Source organism: Gigantopelta aegis, chromosome 8 (genome assembly GCF_016097555.1).
Source record: "Gigantopelta aegis isolate Gae_Host chromosome 8, Gae_host_genome, whole genome shotgun sequence".
NCBI lineage: Eukaryota > Metazoa > Mollusca > Gastropoda > Neomphalida > Peltospiridae > Gigantopelta > Gigantopelta aegis.
In genome coordinates, this window is record NC_054706.1 from 80,043,709 (window position 1) to 80,062,294 (window position 18,586).

At 42.6% G+C, this 18,586-nt stretch overlaps 2 protein-coding genes across 6 annotated transcripts; one reads left to right on the forward strand and one right to left on the reverse strand.

The window, feature by feature from the left end:
* The first annotated feature begins 970 nt into the window (after positions 1–970).
* On the forward strand, positions 971–9,171 carry LOC121378859 (beta-1,3-galactosyl-O-glycosyl-glycoprotein beta-1,6-N-acetylglucosaminyltransferase 4-like). Of its 4 annotated transcripts, none has more exons than XM_041507206.1 (4): positions 971–1,009; positions 2,179–3,098; positions 5,766–5,992; positions 8,157–9,171. In XM_041507206.1, the coding sequence occupies exons 2-4, from the start codon at positions 2,380–2,382 to the stop codon at positions 8,492–8,494; spliced, it is 1,284 nt and encodes a 427-aa protein (XP_041363140.1). In that variant the 5' UTR covers positions 971–1,009; positions 2,179–2,379; the 3' UTR covers positions 8,495–9,171. The 4 variants fall into 4 exon arrangements, with proteins under 4 accessions (XP_041363140.1, XP_041363138.1, XP_041363141.1 ...); XM_041507204.1 differs by lacking the exon at positions 971–1,009 and adding an exon at positions 1,540–1,676; XM_041507207.1 differs by lacking the exon at positions 971–1,009 and adding an exon at positions 1,540–1,676 and having other exon boundaries at positions 8,161–9,171.
* A 328-nt stretch (positions 9,172–9,499) lies between these two features.
* LOC121378863 lies at positions 9,500–14,037 on the reverse strand. Of its 2 annotated transcripts, none has more exons than XM_041507215.1 (2): positions 14,004–14,037; positions 9,500–12,954 (listed from the first exon to the last, which is right to left on the reverse strand). In XM_041507215.1, the coding sequence occupies exon 2, from the start codon at positions 11,657–11,659 to the stop codon at positions 11,204–11,206; it is 456 nt and encodes a 151-aa protein (XP_041363149.1). In that variant the 5' UTR covers positions 11,660–12,954; positions 14,004–14,037; the 3' UTR covers positions 9,500–11,203. The 2 variants fall into 2 exon arrangements, with proteins under 2 accessions (XP_041363149.1, XP_041363150.1); XM_041507216.1 differs by lacking the exon at positions 14,004–14,037 and having other exon boundaries at positions 9,500–11,746; positions 12,811–13,069.
* Between the last annotated feature and the right edge of the window lie 4,549 nt (positions 14,038–18,586).

Below are 18,586 nucleotides of genomic sequence, written 5' to 3' on the forward strand. Positions count from 1 at the left end.
ATCTTTTATTTGCGCTTCCCACAGGCAGGATAGCACACACCATGGCCTTTGTTGAACCAGTTATGGATCACTGGTCGGTGTAAGTGGTTTACACCTACCCATTGATCCTTGCGGAGCACTCACTCAGGGTTTGGAGTCGGTATCTGGATTAAAAATCCCATGCCTCGACTGGGATCCGAACCCAGTATCTACCAGCCTGTAGACCGATGGCCTAACCACGCCGCCACCGAGGCCGGTATTTTTTATAAGAAGACTCGTTATGGTCGCATCTTTTTGGGATAGAAATATTGTCGCGTCGCACGCATCCGGTTACAGGATACAGCTTAACGCATTAAGACCTAATAACACGTGCATTACGTGTAGGGGTGAGGGGATCACATTAACGTTTCCAGCCGTACTAGCGTCAAAAGACACACCGGGCTGGGGGGGGGGGGGGGGGGGGGGGGGGGGTCGCGTAACGTGAACTGCTGGGATCAGTGAGTGACTGGCGGAATAATCTCCCCGCTACTTCCATCGATTTCCAAACGTATTCACCTGCAGTCTCCATAAACCAGTCCCCTTCACTCGTCACTCGACAACTAATCTCTAAACCACTAACCTGATAGCCTAGATAGTTGAGGCGTGTGACCAGGAGAGCGTGCTTGGACCTTAATTAGATATAAGCACTAAAGTAAATGAATGAACATGATTTGCCCTATTCTGTAATTATTTTGCTGAATTTACATTTAATACATACTTCTTGTGGACATCCACGCCACAGTCATTATTATACGTCTGCCCATACCCAAATCGTGGCTTGATTTCAAACACCACAAGTACATTTCCCTTCACACGCACCTCGACATCTAACTTGGTGGTGAACACCAGAATTGACGACCAGCTGGGATGACTTACCGGTCGATATGTTGGGACTGTGTAAGCTACACAATGTCCCAGCTGCTGCAGTTTTAATCTTACTAACCTGCCGAGACGAAGTCGAGGAAATAGACGTCTTGAAAACCCGTGTTTTGTGAGTATATATTCTTACACGTTACAATCACGAAAACATATATCTTGAGAACCTGTGTTGCGGGAGTATATATTCTTACACGTTACAATCACGTTACAATCACGTGAAAATCCGTGTTTTGTGAGTATGTATTCTTGTATGAGAAAATAGACGTCTGTAAAACCTCTGTTTAGTGAGTATGTATTATTATAGATAAGTAAAGTAAGAAGATAAGTAAAGATTTTCACACGTTACAATCACGAGAAAATAGAAGTGTTGAAAACCTCTGTTTAGTGAGTATGTAGTCTTGTATGTTAAATCACGAGAAAACAGACGTCTTGAAAACCTGTGTTTTGTGAGTATATATTCTTACACGTTACAATCACGAGTGTTTTGTGAGTATGTATTCTTGTATGTCACAAGAAAACCTCTGAAAAACATCTTTTTAGTGAGTATATTTTCTTAGAGATAAGAAGATAAGTAAAGATTTTTACACGTTACAATCACGAGAAAATACTCCGTCTTGTCCGTGTTTTGTGATGTCTTCAGAACCAGTATTTTGTGACGTCATGAAAACCCGAGGTTCAATCAATCAACGATTTGAATTGTGCTTACATACACTGAACTTTCAAGCACGACTGTCTTGGGCACATTTTCCGAGATTTCCCGGTGGATATGTCCAATACAGGTACGCGAGGTTTGTAATGTCTTGAGCATCAATGTTTTGTGAGTATTTATTATTACAAGTTACAATCACGAGAACCTGTATGAATATTTACAATGTAAAGTAATGTCTAGGTTTTTAAAATCTTTTTATCTTAAGTTTATTTCTATTACAATTGCACAGATGGTTTGTCATGTCATAAATGTTACTTCATACAGGTTTAAATAATTTCATTTATACTTATTTTCGTGCTTGTATCCAATTAAGGTTCAAGCACGTTCTCCTGGGCACACACTATCTGGACTGTTTGTCCAGGACAGTGGGTTAATGGTTAGTTGTTAGTAATTAGTGAGAATAGTTGTATTGATCTTACATCTACCCACCGAGTCGTTGAAGTCGCTCTGTGTAGGAGCCGGGACTAGGATGCGAACCCAGTACCTACCTCACTTTAGTCTGATGGCTTAACCAGTACACCGTCGAGGCCGGTTTAAATGAATAATCTGTTGGAATATTATCTATTTCACAGCTTGGCATCAGTAACAAGGCAGGCAGATAGTGTTTCAGCCAGCAAAGAAGAAATGTTTTGTGATCGCGTTCATTGACGTAGCCTACTTTTACAATGTTTGGAACTAGTGTAAACTACATCAGTACGTGCTGTAGCAGGAAAAAGAAGAAAACGTTTGGAACTCTGCTTACAGTGACGTAAAAAGATCCCACAAGTTTGAAAATGAAACTGCGAACTCTTTTTAAAATACCAGTTCTGCTGTGTCTGGCTTCAGTATTTGGAATTCTCCAGTTATACGTGTATTTAATACGTCTAGAAGTCACAGAAAATCCAGACAATAAACTTAATGAAATTGTTCAACATTTGAATCTCTTTGATTCGGTATGCTTGTCGGCTTTAGCAAATGCATCCAACGCAAGGTATTTAGTAGACAAATACAGAGTATCTCAAATTAGAAACAAGACACATCAAAAGAATGACCGTGAAGTAACAGAAAATTGTACCGAATTCTCCCGCCATCTTACTTCCTTAGCTCATATGACCGACATCGAGCGTGACTTTCCAATCGCCTTCAGCGTCCTCGTGTATCGAGACCCACAGCAAGCTATGCGACTCCTCCGCGCCATTTGGCGGCCACAGAACGTCTACTGCATCCACGTGGACACCGGGTCGCAGTTCGACGTCCTCACCTACATCATGTCCCGCGTCAGGTGTCTCGACAACGTGTTTCTAGCGCCCCGGATGATCGACGTCAGATGGGGGACGTTCTCCGTGCTAGAGGCGGACCTGATCTGTATGGAGGCGCTGTACAAACACAAAACACGATGGAAATACTTCATCAACCTCACAGGGCAGGAATTTCCTCTCAAGACCAATTATGAGCTGGTGAAAATATTAAAACTGTACGCTGGAGGAAATGACATATTTGGGCAGGTTAATAAGTAAGTATCTATATACTAGCTTTGGACAGGTTAATAAGTATCTATAGCCTAGCTTCGGACAGGTCAATACGTCTCTATAGACTTGCTTTGGACAGATTAATAACTATCTATAGATTAGCTTTGGACAGGTTAATAAGTATTTATTGACTAGCTTTGGATAGATTAATAAGTATCTATAGACTAGCTTTGGATAGATTAATAAGTATCTATAGACTAGCTTTGGATAGATTAATAAATATCAACAGACTAGCTTTCGAGAGGTTAATAAGTATCTGTTTGCCAGCTTTGGACAGTTTGTTTTAACGACACCACTAGAGCGCATTGATTAATTAATCATCAGCTATTGGATGTCAAACATTTCATAATTCTGACTCGTAGTCATGAGGAAACACGTTTTTCCTAATGTGCAGCAAGGGATCTTTTATATGCACTTTCCCACAGACAGAAAAACACATACCACGGCCTTTGTCCAGTTGTGGTGTACTGGTTGGAACCAGGGACGGGACGTAGACCAGTGGTAAAGCTTGATGCGCGGTTCGTCTAGGATCGATTCCCGTCGGTGGACTCATTGGGCTATTTCTCGTTCCAGGCAGTGCTCCACAACTGGTGTAAAAAAGGCCGTGGTATATACTATCCTGTCTGTGGGATGGTGCATATAAACAATCCCTTGCTGCTAATCGAAAAGAGTAGCCCACGAAGAGGGTCCAAATAGTTGTTTGGTTCTTCACCATATATCTGACGCCATATAACAGGGTTTAACATTAACACGAAAACCATGGTCGCCAGCAGAGCTACTTGAAAATAAATCTTACTGGCCCTTCTCATACTGAATTAGCACTCCAATTATCACATTGAAATTTACCTGTGCAGCCAAATTCAAAACTAGAATGTTCTTTGTTAACTAATAACCATGTGCTGACTGTATACAGTTGCGTCAAAAGGAAACCGATAATAAATAAATGAATACAGTTAAAATTCATATAAAAATATGTTATTAAGTTTCTAGCCCATACATAGCCTACTAAATGAAATAACTAAATTTGAAAAAGAAATTCATCAGAAATAAAAATGTTTCTTTACAAATTACCATTAAATTATATACAGATTAAATTTCATTTTTAATTGACTTTCATTGTCTCTGAAGTAAAATATATATAATACAGTACAAACAAAATTGCGCGTGCTTTAGTAAACTAGTCTGTGAGTGGCAGTCCTCTGTGTGACGATGCAAGATGGAAGGAATAAACTTTGTGGCAATGCAAGAGGGGTGAAATTTCAAGTGAAGGAATTCCTCGGGATTGGCAGTTCTCCTATAGACGAAGCGCTTGATGGAGTCATCCTATAGACGAGGCACTTGATAGAGATTGATGGAATCATCCACTATTTTGCCAAACTATCATTCAACTCTGCATTGTACAGAGATACGGCCCTGATCATGTATTACGGTTTTGTCGTCCAGATTACCTTAGATTTTCCAACAATTGCTTTAAAACATGTAAAACAAGAAGATTTAACCTATGCAGTTTCATGGTAATTTGTAAATTCCCCCCCACCCAAAAAAAAAAACGTGTGCGTTTAATTTGGATATTGTAAACACTACAGTAGTAGAAAATAAATCTGAAAAAATCATACTAAATATTTTACCAAAATATACGATGTATCATATTACAAAGCATAAAAGAGTATTTATTATTTATTACATTAATCTTTGGACGGTTAAGTCATCATGTAAGTCTTGGTATCAAGACGTTACATCTGATCTATTCTTATTTCATATTCTATGTCTTCTGCTGCCAGATCTGTAGTTCGCGCCAGAACAGACGCAGTGTGTTTTGTCACATTCGATTTAAAATCGATAATCGCCCAACGGACAATCTTTGTTAGATTCTTAGTCGACTAAGTCGTGGCGACCGGGCGACTGCTAATTTTCAACCCTGATGTAACCGTAAATAAAATGTGTTGAGTGCGTCGTTAAATAAAACATTTTCTAGGTTGGTACCAGAAAAAACCCCAATCATTTGAATGGATCGATTGAGGTGGTTCGATCCTGCGACGCAAGCACCTCAGGCGAGCACTCGATCGATTGAGCTAAATCCCGCCCAGCTTTGGACAGGTTAATAAGTACCTATCTATATACTAGCTAGCCTACGTTTGTAATGTCATGTGATGGTGTGTCCAGTTTGGTAGGAGTGGCTGGCTTCTGTTACTTTGCAGTGGGTGGTGGCTCGAATGTAGTGCTTACATCTGACGTGCGGCATATTGCAGGTTCGATTCTCATCAGCGTGTTAATGAGACATAACACGAATTATTAACGACGCTCAGCACATTTTAAATTAAACTATTTGATGCCCAACATAGTTATACACTTTTCCATAGACATGACAGCCTTTGAAATGCCAGTCGAGGAGCACTGGTCAGGACGTGGAAAACCAACGATTCCATCACAAGTGATCAACCTTGCCATTTCAAATGGGTGATCCACATCGTATTCTTTACTGTCGCACGCTGTTCCTCTGTTTCGTGTTACATCTAGTATTAAAAACATGGCGCCAGTGGGTTGGCAACGATAACACGTGAGTTTACTGAAACTGTTGGTGTGTTTGTATTTTGCATTAGTAAATGAAGATCAACATAATATATGCGTATTCGATCTACATATTTTATCAGAGTGAATCCATCCCGAATAAGGAAGCTGGGTCCAGCTCCACACGGGATCAAACCAGCCAAGGGCCCAATCCACATGGTGGCGTCACGGGGGTTCGTCGACTACGTTCTTCACAATCAAACTGCTAAAGACTTCTTGGAGTGGGTCAGGCTGATGAGGGTCCCAGATGAAACGTACTTTACGTCACTTAACAATAATCCACACCTCCGCATCCCCGGCTCGTTTACAGGTAGGTCATCATCATTCAGTCATTCAGGCTTATTCTCATATTTATAGCCATTTAAGGTTCAAACAAAGCTGTCCTGGGCACAAATCTCAGCTATCTGGGCTGTCTATCTAGGGCAGTGGGTTAGTGATTCTTTGTTAGTGGTTAGAGGGAGATACGTGTTGCGGCCTCACGCATACCCACTGCAGAGCTGTACCCTCCGGGGGGGGGGGGGGGGGGGGTTGCCCCCCTGAGAATCTCACTTTTTTTTCCACTCCACAAAATAGCATATACATCTCAGGATTTAATTTGTATAGTGTCTCATTTGTTTTTAAAAAGTAGTGCCCCCCCCCCCCCCCCCCAGGATTTTGATCAGGGTACGGCCCTACACTGAGTCGTTAAACTTGCTTTGTGTAAGAGCTGGTACGTGTAAGAGCCGGTACCGGGAGGCTAACTCAATACCTACCAGCATTTATTTAAGTCTGAGGGCTTAACCACTACACCATTGTTAAGTGAGTAATCATCCCAGTGGTGTGTTGGGGGTGGGGGGGGGGGGGGGGGTCGCCCGCCAACAACTGGCTTGATACCACTGAGTTCTTTTACATCCTTTAATGTCCTTTAGATTCATTAATTCGAATTTATTCTCATTCTTATATTCTTATATCCGGTACCGGGCGGTGAACCCAATACCTACCAGCCTTATGTCCGATGGCTTAACCGCGACACTACCGGTGGTGTTCCCCACCCGAGCTGTCTTAATATGTCTAAAGTCGCCTGAGTTGCTAGCATCGTAGGATCGAACCACCTCAGTGGACTCATTCGCTGATTGGGTTTTTTCCGTCCCAACCAGGGCCCCGTGACTGGTATATCAACGGCCGTGGTATACAGGTGCTATCCTGTCTGTGTCTAAGCTTTTGAAGCATATACAAGATCCCTTGCTAATAATGGAAAATGTACCGCGTTTTACCAAATGTTTGACAACCAATAGCCGATGATGAATAAATCAATGTGCTCTAGTGATGTCATTAAAGAAAACAAACTTTAACTTTAATCTTATATTTTTTACAGCGCTATGTCTTAAAGCCGCACACCCTAGTTCCATCCAGCGAAAATAAATTATAATTTGGTTAATCTACAAACCTGTAACACACTTAGATCACGTTTTTATCAAATGGAGTGAAAAAGCAGGTTTTATATCGATAAATACCATGGGAATCCCCATGTCCCAATTGCTTGAAATAATTTTGAACGTTAGTATTCTGATGTCACCGGTAGAAGCACAACAATGCCTACGTCACGACAAATTTCACAGACTTGGGGTGCGTTCGTTTCACCTCTCCTGGACATGTTCCAACTGTTCTGTCCTGGTTGTATCCCCTCGCCAGATATCGTAAGACTTAGCAAAATTATTGGTTTTAAGGGTTTGTAACGTTTTGTATTGAGACACTTACTTGTCTGAACTTTATTGTTACTGAAAATGTTCACGAACTGTGAAGAAAAATCTCACAAATGAACAACAACAAATCGGATGTTGATTGCACGAACCGTGCACGAGAAAACAAACCGAACCAAAATGATAACGGTCACGTGATATACCAACGTCTGTGACATTAAAAATAGATTGGACCTCGCTTGCTTAACGGTTTTTTCTCGACAACACGTTTTGTGAAAAAATGCAAAAAAATGCATTTCGTGGTTTTACAAACATCAGGATTACCAAAAAGCACTTCAGGTGAATGGAAATGTGTATTCTAAATAATAAAATGTAAGTAAAGTGCAATTTTATTTGTGAAAAAATGGGGTTTAATAGCGAAAAACAACGCCGTAATGGTTAACAAATAAACGTAACTAGGGTGTGTCCCTTTAATCCGTCTAAACTATATATATATAACCACCACACTGAAGTCGGTTGTTAGTTCGTATTTTACCTGGAGGCAACGCGCAACACCCATCCCCCCTCCGTTTCCCATGATTACGAGTTTATTACTGAAAAATAGAAATACATTTGTCGGAAGTTGACAGAAAGTTCAGGGGTGGAGGGGGGTATATATTCATTTGATTTCCAGCTGGGTGAGGGGCAGTGCGTTATCTTCAGAGTTGTAGGGGGAAGTCCGCCCCCACCCCACCCCCGTATTCATTTATTAATGTAACATTGTTTTTTCACTTTTTGTTTCATCTTCCATTAAAGGCAGACTGGACAAATCACGGCACCACAACTTCTACCTCGATTCCCGACTGCGCTACAAGATCTTTGTTTATAATAAAAGCTACCCCAAGTGCCACGGCAAAGCGCGTCACAGCGTCTGTCTCTTCGGTGTGGGTGATCTACCCGGCCTCGTTGGAGCACCGCACATTTTCGCCAACAAGTTTCTGTACAGGTACCAACAGTTTGCGTACGACTGTTTAGAGAGATGGATTTTCAAGAAAATGGAAGCCGAGAAACACGGCCAGTTAGATTTCGACCTTTCACCATATAGCAACATTTACTTTATGAATAACTGCTACTGTGAACAGCAGCACAGGTAGTGTCATTTTGTTCAATAAGACTCAGAAATTATCAACGTGTTACACAAGGAATGGATGAAGTGTTTTGACGACACCCACAGAACATATTTAACGATTGTAACATACGGTAATTGTGTTCCTACCCAGGACAGGCGTGCGCTACAACAACTTGCTCTGAATGTGCACGATAAACTCTCTGTCCTGACCTGACCTGGTAATTGTGTCACTTGGTTTTGAATGAAATAGGAAAACGACTGCTACCACTTACCTTAAGTATAGTCGATTCAGAGAGAGAGAGAGAGAGAGAGAGAGAGAGAGAGAGAGAGAGAGAGAGAGAGAGATTATGAGGTCATTTCTAAAAAGGTCCCAATAATGCCATATTTGTTTAAAGCTGCAGTGCCTAGTTAGCAAATTACTGTCGCGATACAGGTTTACTACCGAAAAAGCAGCACGGATCTTGTATATGCAATTTCACATAGACAGGGCAGCACATACCTTGGTCTTCAATGTGACAGTCACAGGTTGGGACCACTGAAGGTGACCAGTTAACCCATTACACCTCGGGCCTACTTCTTTAATGAAGCGTCATACTAATAGTCGTAGTACTAATAATGAAAATGTAAATACACGGAGTTAAAAACAGGCTGCTGTTTTTGGAGTTGGTGATAATAATAAATACGAGCGAGGAAGAAACAATATACATATCATATAGTTAGTGATTTTTGCTGTCGAAAAATGACGATGTTAGGTTGCCCCACCCCAAATTATCGCAGAGATCCGGACAAACGGAACAAATTATACAGCTCAAAATGTCAGCGCATTCAAGGTCCACGGGGCGGGACGTAGCCCATTGGTAAAGCGTCCGCTCAATGCGCGGTCGGTCTGGGATCCACCCCCGTCGGTGGGCCCATTGGGCTATTTTTCGTTCTAGCCAGTGCACCACGACTGGTATATCAATGACCGTGGTATGTACTACCCTATCTGTGGGATGGTGCATATAAAAGATCCCTTGCTGCTAATCGAAAAGAGTAGCCCATGAAGTGGCGACAGCGGGTTTCCTCTCTCAATATCTGTGCGGTCCTTAGCCATATGTCTGATGCCATATAACCGTAAATAAAATGTGTTGAGTGCGTCGTTAAATAAAATACTTTCTTCTTTCAAGGTCCACAATCATAGATAAATGTTTTATTGGGTTATTTTCACATTTATAATAACTGTTTTAAATATCCCTGGATAATTCCACTACATAATATGAAATGGAATCATCCACGAATGTTTATATAATATATTATTAGTGTAACCATGACGAAACATGACACTTACAACTATGATCATGGATCTCGAATGCAATCCACTTCTCAGTGGGTGACCGCATGTGTCAAGGTCATTACGAACACGTGATGTGTACTAGGGAGTGGTTTCAAAATAAATGTCAAACATCACTGTGTTATCTCGCAATTCGACAATGTGATTTACTCAACTGCATATTCTAGCTTACAATATGCAATACATTTAAACTTAAAACTTTACCTGAAAGGTTAACAAAATATAATGGCATGTCTGACTGAATTTGCACACACACACACACACACAGAGAGAGAGAGAGAGAGAGAGAGAGAGAGAGAGAGAGAGAGAGAGAGAGAGAGAGAGAGACGGATATATATACACACACACGTCACCACTAACACATACATACTACCCGCTTTCCCACACAGCCACAACACATGCACTGCGTGTAGGGGTGAGGGGATCACATTAACATTTCCAGCCGTACTAGCATCAGAAGACACACCAAGTTGGGGGGGGGGGGGGGGGGGGGGGGGGGGGAGGTCGCGTGACGTGAACTGCTCGGATCAGTGAAACGTATCACCTGCAGTGTTCATAAACCAGTCCTCATCACTCGTCACTTGACAACTAATCCCTAAACCACTAACCTGATAGCCCAGATAGTTGAGGTGTGTGCCCAAGAGAGCGTGTTTGAACCCGATTTGGATATAAGGACTAAAATAAATGAATGAACGTGACTTGGCCTATTCTGTAATTATTTTGCTGGATTTACATTTAATACATACTTCTTGTGGACATCCACGCCACTGTCATTATTATACGTCTGCCCATACCCAAATCGTGGCTTGATTTCAAACACCACAAGAATTACACTTATTTTACGGATTCCCACAAAATGAGAAGAGAATGAACAGTGAACCTAACAGTATTCAACTCCGTGAAGGATTGCACATTTCTGAAACACAAAGATGCAATATTAATGCAAATGAAAAGTGACACCGGTTCATGCATAATTAATTTTATTATACATGTGTATCTGTGTTTCAAGCGATTCTGTAAATCGATTCACATTGCCGATGTTAATATTTATAAAACAAATGACACAAGCAGTATATGAAAAACATCAAGCAGTACATGTGTAACAGCTGTGACACCTTACACTAAATCTATCTGCTATTAAATGGCATTTTAGATATTTAAACCATTATTCTTACAGAAAATTACAGTTCTTGGGGGTGTTTTTTAATAGAAAGCTGTATAGTTCTAATAGTATTTGTACATAATCAATGTTACAATCTCAGTCAGTGCTATAGATGCTTTTAGTTCGTCCACATTTGACAGTTATCACTAACTTTGACTCTCTGATTTGGTACAATGCATCCTAGATAAGTCGACTAAAATAGTCACTGGACTTAAGCTAACTGTCACTGTATATTATTCTTCCTAGACCGGTCCACTCGATACCGGTCTCACTCGGTTCTTCTGCTTCAGGGACCGAATCCACGACTCGTACTCTGTCGGGTCCAACTGGATCCTCCTCTTGTCTTCATAACTTTTCAACTTTATAAAGGAGAGCCGCGGGGGAGCCACGCCGGACTTGTTCGTGTGGTAGCTCGGCGTGGCGCCGCAGGACTTGGCCCAGGGTGGCGGCGGTATGTTGGGGAACAGAGGCCTCGTGACTCGCAGGGGAAGGAAATCCTTGAAGTACGTCGACAGGATGTTCTGCTGCACTCGGTTGAAGTTCCGCTGGTACTCCGCCTCGTACCTCTCGATCGTGCCCTTCAGCAGACGAGCGTAGACGGCGTTTCTCTGGTGGACCTTCAGCATGTGCTCGCCTTGGGCTCGGTGACCCACACGCTGAGTCGTGGACAGCAGTCGGCCCTGCACGAAGTCGGACATTTCTCAGTGGGTCCTCCGGGCATAGAGCGATGGTGGTTAGTTGAAGAAACAGAGGTTCTTTTTCATGTCATCAATGTCTCTGTCGGCCTGGAGATTAAACAAAAGAAAAAGGAAATTAATGTTTGTTTGTTTATATATACATGCACAGCAGAGGGTGAAATGAATGTTGGTTACTTGCAGGGTGAAATACATATTGGTTACTTGTAGAGATCCTGTGGAGACAGGACGGGATGAGAGAGATGGTTGGTAGTTTCAGACAAAGGATTCTTTCGTTGCATCTATGGCTTTTTATCAGCCTGGAAATTAAACAGAAAGGACAGACACGAATGTTTGTTTGCGTACCTACAGCAGAAGGTGAATGAATTGAAGAGATGATTCGGTACTTAGGGCAGAGTAAAACAGACGGTGGTTTGTTAGAGAGTAGTCTCTACATGCATGTGGTGTTTTACAAAATTGTAAATGCATTTTCGTTTACATACATACAGCAGAGGGCGAAAGAAATGTTGGTTAATTGTGGAGATTCCGTACTTGTTTAGGAGAGAGAGAGAGAGAGAGAGAGAAACAGAGAGAGAGACAGAGAGAGAGACAGAGAGAGAGAGAAAGAGAAAGAGATGGAGGGGGGGGGGGGGGGGTGTTCTGTTTAAATCATTGAAGTCTGTTGGGCAGGGGATTGAAAAAGAACGGAAACGAATGTGTTTCTGTAAATACAGAATAGGGTGAAAGAGATAGTCATTAGTTGAAGAGGGGTTCTTTTTCATATCATCAAAACATCAGCCTGTGGATACAATCTAGAAAGTAAAACAATATCTGTTTATGTATACTATTACATACAGCGAAAGAGATAGTGGTTAGTCGGACAGAGAGATTCGAATCAGTGAAATAATACATGACGGATATATATATCGCGCGCGAGCGTATATCTAAAGTTACGTAGATCGTTTACAATTCATTTATGGTATATTATTTATGACGAAAACTTAATTTCTTGATAATTTTTTGACATGCAAATGTATATGTGATTTATATTCTGATGATAGAATATTTAACAATTTTAACGACGATTGCCCACGTTACCACTGTAATTAAACATTTTACATCAAATTTCTTTGATTATATTTAAGCAATATCTATAATGTGAAACATTAAATTACCTTCTGCGTTCAACCAATGTTCTGTGCGTCTTGGTTTCGTCGTCTGCTGTTCTCGCGCAGTGCGCGTGCTGTATATACACGATGTGTGATCAATGTATTTGGTGTGACACACATATGAGTGTCATAAACGACAGTGTGGTCCGTCTGGTGTTGACATCACCGGTAATGTACAACAAACATGTATAGCGATTACGTCATATTATGTCATATAATTAGTATTAATTATCAGAGGTAATCTACAATAAACGTATTATGTGCAATAAAACACAGTTTGTATGTATCCGTTTCCGCTGGCCACGGTGGTGTCATGGTTAAGCTATCGGATATAAGGCTGGTAGGTACTGAGTTCGCAGCCCGGTACATACTCCCACAAAGATCGTATTTAATGATTCAATGGGTACGTGTAACACCAGTACATCGACTTCTCTATCATTAACAACTGAGGTGTGTGCCCAGGACAGCGTGTTTGAACCTAATTGGATGTAAGCAAGAAAATAACTCTAAATGAGTGAGTGAATCTGTTGCCAGTGGATACAGGACTATTTGACACACGGCTAGTCTTCAGCATGTCATGTAATGTAATCTTAGCGTTCACTTGATTTGGTTGAAATACAAGTGAGCTGGTCGGCATGGGATGTAGTCACTCTTAATCCATCACTGACATCACACTAGGACTATACCAACTTGTCAATGTAGACTTTAAAAAAAAAAAAAAATATGGCTGAACGTTTTGTGGTTCGAACATGGATTTTTAAAATTATTATTATTATTTATTTTATTATTATTATTTTATTTTTTATTTTTATTTTTTTTTGGGGGGGGGGCGGGGGGGAGGGGTATGTCTTTTCTTCTCATTGTTGTGACAACCGTTTTTATTTTTCTAACAGTTCTGAGTTCGGTTACAAGCGGCATTTAAGTCGAAAGCTTTGTGAGAATTCCCGAGAAGCTAATCTCGGTCACAATCGATACCTGCCAGGTAAGTGGAGACCACGCCCTCGGAGTGAACGTCACACAATATAATTCAATATGGCTGCCCGGGTAGCAAAAACATCGGAGTCTTTCTGCATCACGCAACAGGGCTTACCCGGGGCTGTAATTATAGCCCTGCTAACAGAGCGACAAGGAGACAAGGGCGGTTCGTTTTTATCCAACAACAGTTTCGTCTGAAAAGAGTTGCTCAACCATTCACGTACCCGCTACCTGTCAGTAAATACTTCTCCGTATGCGGGTCACCCGCTACACGTCACGAGGGGTTAAGGTTGTAGTGCATGTATGTACAGATGTTCAGTAGTTACAACACGCACACACACACACACACACACACACACACACACACACACACAGAGAGAGAGGGAGAGAGCGCGAGAGACACACACAGAGGGGGAGAGAGACACACACACACACATACACAGAGAAAGAGACGGAGAGAGAGACAGAAAGACACATAGATACAGACAGACAGACAGACAAGCACACACTATCACACGTCTTAGTACCTAGCTAAAACAGTATGCCAACAATTGGAAGGGCAAGTAAGGTATTAATTTGTTTTCCAACGGAAGGAAATGGCGAGAGGTCAAATGCCTATATATTAAAAGCATAACGGTATAAAAATATTTAATCTTGTTTTTAATGAATAATTAATCACGTTTTAAATGCATACAGACACGCACGCACATGCGTGCGCGCGCGCGCACACACACACACACACACACCAAGACCGTGGTATGTACTGTCTGCGGAAATGAAACAATTAAGTGAGTTTTATCTGATGTGCGGTCGATCTGGGGTCGATTCCCGTTAGTGGACCCATTGGGGTATTTCTAGTTCCAACCAGTGCACCACGAGTTTTATATCAAAGGCTTTGGTATTTGCTATCCCGTCTGTAGGGTTGTGCATATAGAACACAAATCCCTTGCTGCTAATGTAGAAATGTAATGGGTTTCCTCTAAGTACATGTCAAAATTACATGACAAATGTCTCAAAAGGACGCACTATATCCTTAATAATCGACCGTCGCCTGCATTGTGTTGCGCTAGGTGACGCCAGGTATTTTCTGGCACGGCTTGCTGTCCCACACAACGCGAAGATCGACGAGTTTGAGGAATGTCCACCGACTGGCCATGACTAGAGAACCACAAACTCGTGGTTTTCTCACTTCATCACATTCATAACGGGACCATGTATTCAGAGACTCAGTGGAAACGATCGTGTGATCACCTGTAAACGAAGAAACCCGCTGTACTACCGGGTTCGTGTGTGTAAAGCACCTGAACATGCTGTCACCCCACCCAGCTCATGGCTTGTTTCGCGCAGACGTTTCGTCTTCGGCAGTGTCCGGAAGTGTTTGTGTGTACCGTGGTGTGTTTCGTCTGTGTGTTCGTGTGTCTGTCCCCGTGTGGGGCGGTGCCGGGGTGTGACAAGCAGTCCGGCCCCGCGGGGGTGAAGACGTGCATCACGTCGAAGGGCGTGTACTCGGACTCCCAGTGGGCGACCTGTCTGACCAATGTTTACATTCAGATCAAGTCGGGCGGCCGACACACGTGTTTCGACCCGCTCGCCACCTACTGCTACTACCAGTGCATGGTCGAGGACCACGACGTAGAGCTTGGCAACGTTACCGACAACTGCCGATGTGTTCCGAACGCCACCGAGTCATCGTCGTCGTCTCCGCCGCCGATCGCGACGACGACATCACTGCCGACGTGGTGTCTGAGTCCGGCGGGCAGGAACTGTTCGTGGTACGACGAGTGTTTCCAGGTGAAATACCCCTGTGACGACTCCACAAACAGCTACATCATCCACTACGCCAAACGGTTCTGCAGTCTCCATGGTGACACCAACTGGAAATTCTCGAAAACCGGACGATCATGGATGGGGAACGTGAGCAGATGTCTGCAGGCCTCCTTGGTTCCTCTGCTGCGTCCATTCGAAGCGCCATCGTGTTCTGGCGTCAGGGATCGAGCGTTCAGCTCCTACACTGACTGCTACCTATCGCCGTTTGTCGGCGCCCCTTCCATCTGTGATCTGCCCGCCCTGGACTGGTGGAAGGTGTTCTGGACCATGAAGGCTCCGTATGTTCGAGCTGCCACGCCCACCCTCGTCGACCTACTCAGAACCGCGAAAGCGTGCTCCAACCGCAGTCTTTCAGGACGTTCCGTGCACGTGAGTTTCGTGAAAATATTCATTAGACGAATCGATGTAGAGTTGGGATATTCCGACAACACGACTCAGTACACGGCAGACGACATGTTTGTGGGAACCGTGTCCAGCGTCATCGCCGCCATATTGGGCTGGCCGACCAGAGGTGTGGGCTGGTTCGCCACAACGTCAGACGGTGATTCTCTGGACGTTAACAACGTGAACGCCACCATCATCCTGGGCGATGTTTCCGCGTTGAACGTGGAGTACAACCGCAGCCATGGCGTGAACCTGAGCGCCGTGGTTGAAGATCTGACGAACGCTGTGCGTGTTGGTCGGCTAAACGTTTTCATCACAAACTGGCCAACGGCGCTCGATATCAGACACGTTTACGTCTGTGACGACGTGGACTGTAACAACATCATCTACAGCACGACGACTGTGAGACGTGGCGCGAGCCACGGCAGCAGAATGACTGTCAGTGTCTCAAACTTCATCTTCTGTATCATGTGTTGGTGCTTTGTTATAAAGTGAACTTATTTTATGTCTCAAAATATATATTGTAGTTTTTATTCTTTAGTATCTAACTCTAGACGCATGGTGATCTTAGCGCTAAGATAGCTTCGTAACTACTTTATGTCCTTAAGGTGATCTTAGCGTTAAGATAGCTTCGTAACTACTTTATGCCCTTAAAGTGATCTTAGCGCTAAGATAGCTTCGTAAAACTGTGCCCTGGTTACTACGGCACTTGATCGAGATTATAAGGGAGGAAACCCGCTGCCGCCACGTATGATACGTCTACTGATTACAGCAATGAGTCTTTTGTATGCACTTTCGTAAAGAAAAGGGGCGGGACGTAACCCAGTAGTAAAGTGCTCGCTCAATGCACGGTCGGTTTAGGATCGATCCCCGTCGGTGGGCCCATTGGGCTATTTCTCGTTCCAGCCAGTGCACCACGGCTGGTATATCAAAGGCTGTGGTATATACTACCCTGTCTTTGGGATGGTGCATATAAAAGAACCGTTGCTGCAAATCGAAAAGAGTAGCCCATGAAATGGCGACATCGGGTTTCCTCTTTCAATATCTGTGTGGTACTTAACCAATGTCTGACTCCATATAACCGTAAATAAAATGTGTTGAGTGCGTCGTTAAATAAAACATTTCTTTCTTTCGTATAGAAACGTATAACATGGCATTTGATGTACCGCTCGCTTTTTCCCGTCCCAACCAGCGGGGTACAAAAGGCTGTGGTATTATTGTCCTGCCTGTTGAAAAGTAGATATAAAAGATCCTTTACTGCTTTTAACAGTAAAGGTATCCCACGTGTCGCCTCTTATATTGGAGTATTTTAAATTGAGGTTTTTCATAATTTTAATACTGAGGTAGGTAAATCATTTAATAGTAGCCAGTGCACCACAGCTGGTATATCAAAGGCCGTGGTATGTGTTATCGTGTGTGTGGGATGGTGCACATAAAAATCCCTTGCTTCTAATGGACGAATGTAGCGGGTTTCCTCTCTATGACTCAATATTACCAAATGTTGACATCCAATAGTCGATTATTAATAACCACTGTGCTCTAGTGGTGTCGTTAAACAAAACCAAACTGTTAACTTTTACACACACACACACACCTTAAAAGCAATTCATTATATGCATTCGTTACACGCTGGGTGTTCGGTGCATCTCAACATTCAGGAGAAAGGCACGCAATTCAAGATCTCACTCTTAGGTTCGCGCCAGTTATAATTTATAATGTAGTTTTATTGACTTGTCAGACAGCATGTAGGATAAGAAATATGTCACAGAGCGTGTTCGATTCGTGTGCACCAGCTTGCCAGGATTAGTGTGAATGTTACAGTGTTTTCAATCAATACTTTTTAGCTTTATGAAGTAACTCGAACTTCTTACACGTATTTATATTTCCTACACATCCGTTGGGGAGAACGTTTGTTATTTATGATAACACACACCAATAACATGTGTTGATTATTGATTAAAACACATGCCTGGCTGCTCCTATGTGACGACCTGGTCCCCACTGCCATACCATCCAATAAAAAAAGTCACGATAGAAATTGATAAATCTGTGACGTATATAAGATAATCTGAATAAAATTTCTCTACCACCGGTCTCGGTGGTGTGGTTGAACCATCGGAAATGAGGTTGATAGGTACAGGGTTCGCAGTCCGGTACCGACTCCCACTCGGAGCGAGCTTTAACGACCACTACACTCTCTTCTCTCTCACTAACCACTAGCCCACTCACTGTCCTGTTCTGGACAGACAGCCCAGATAGCCGAGATGTGTGCCGAGGACAGCGAACATTAATTGGATATAAGCACGAAAATAAGTTAAAATGAAATTAATTTCTCTACTGGTCTCGGTGGTGTCGTGGTTAATGTATCGGTCATAAGGTTGGTAGGTACTGGGTTCGCAGCTCGGTACCGGCTTGAATAATACCGAAATTACATTATCGTTTTAATACATCATCAGAATAGAACAGAATTTTATTACGCTCAGGGCCATGGTTCAGTGCCATTTGAGGAATACAAATATATACATATATAACAACAACAAGATGACAGGGTTTGGAAAACAATTCATAAACTGTAAATAATGGAACTCTTAAGAGA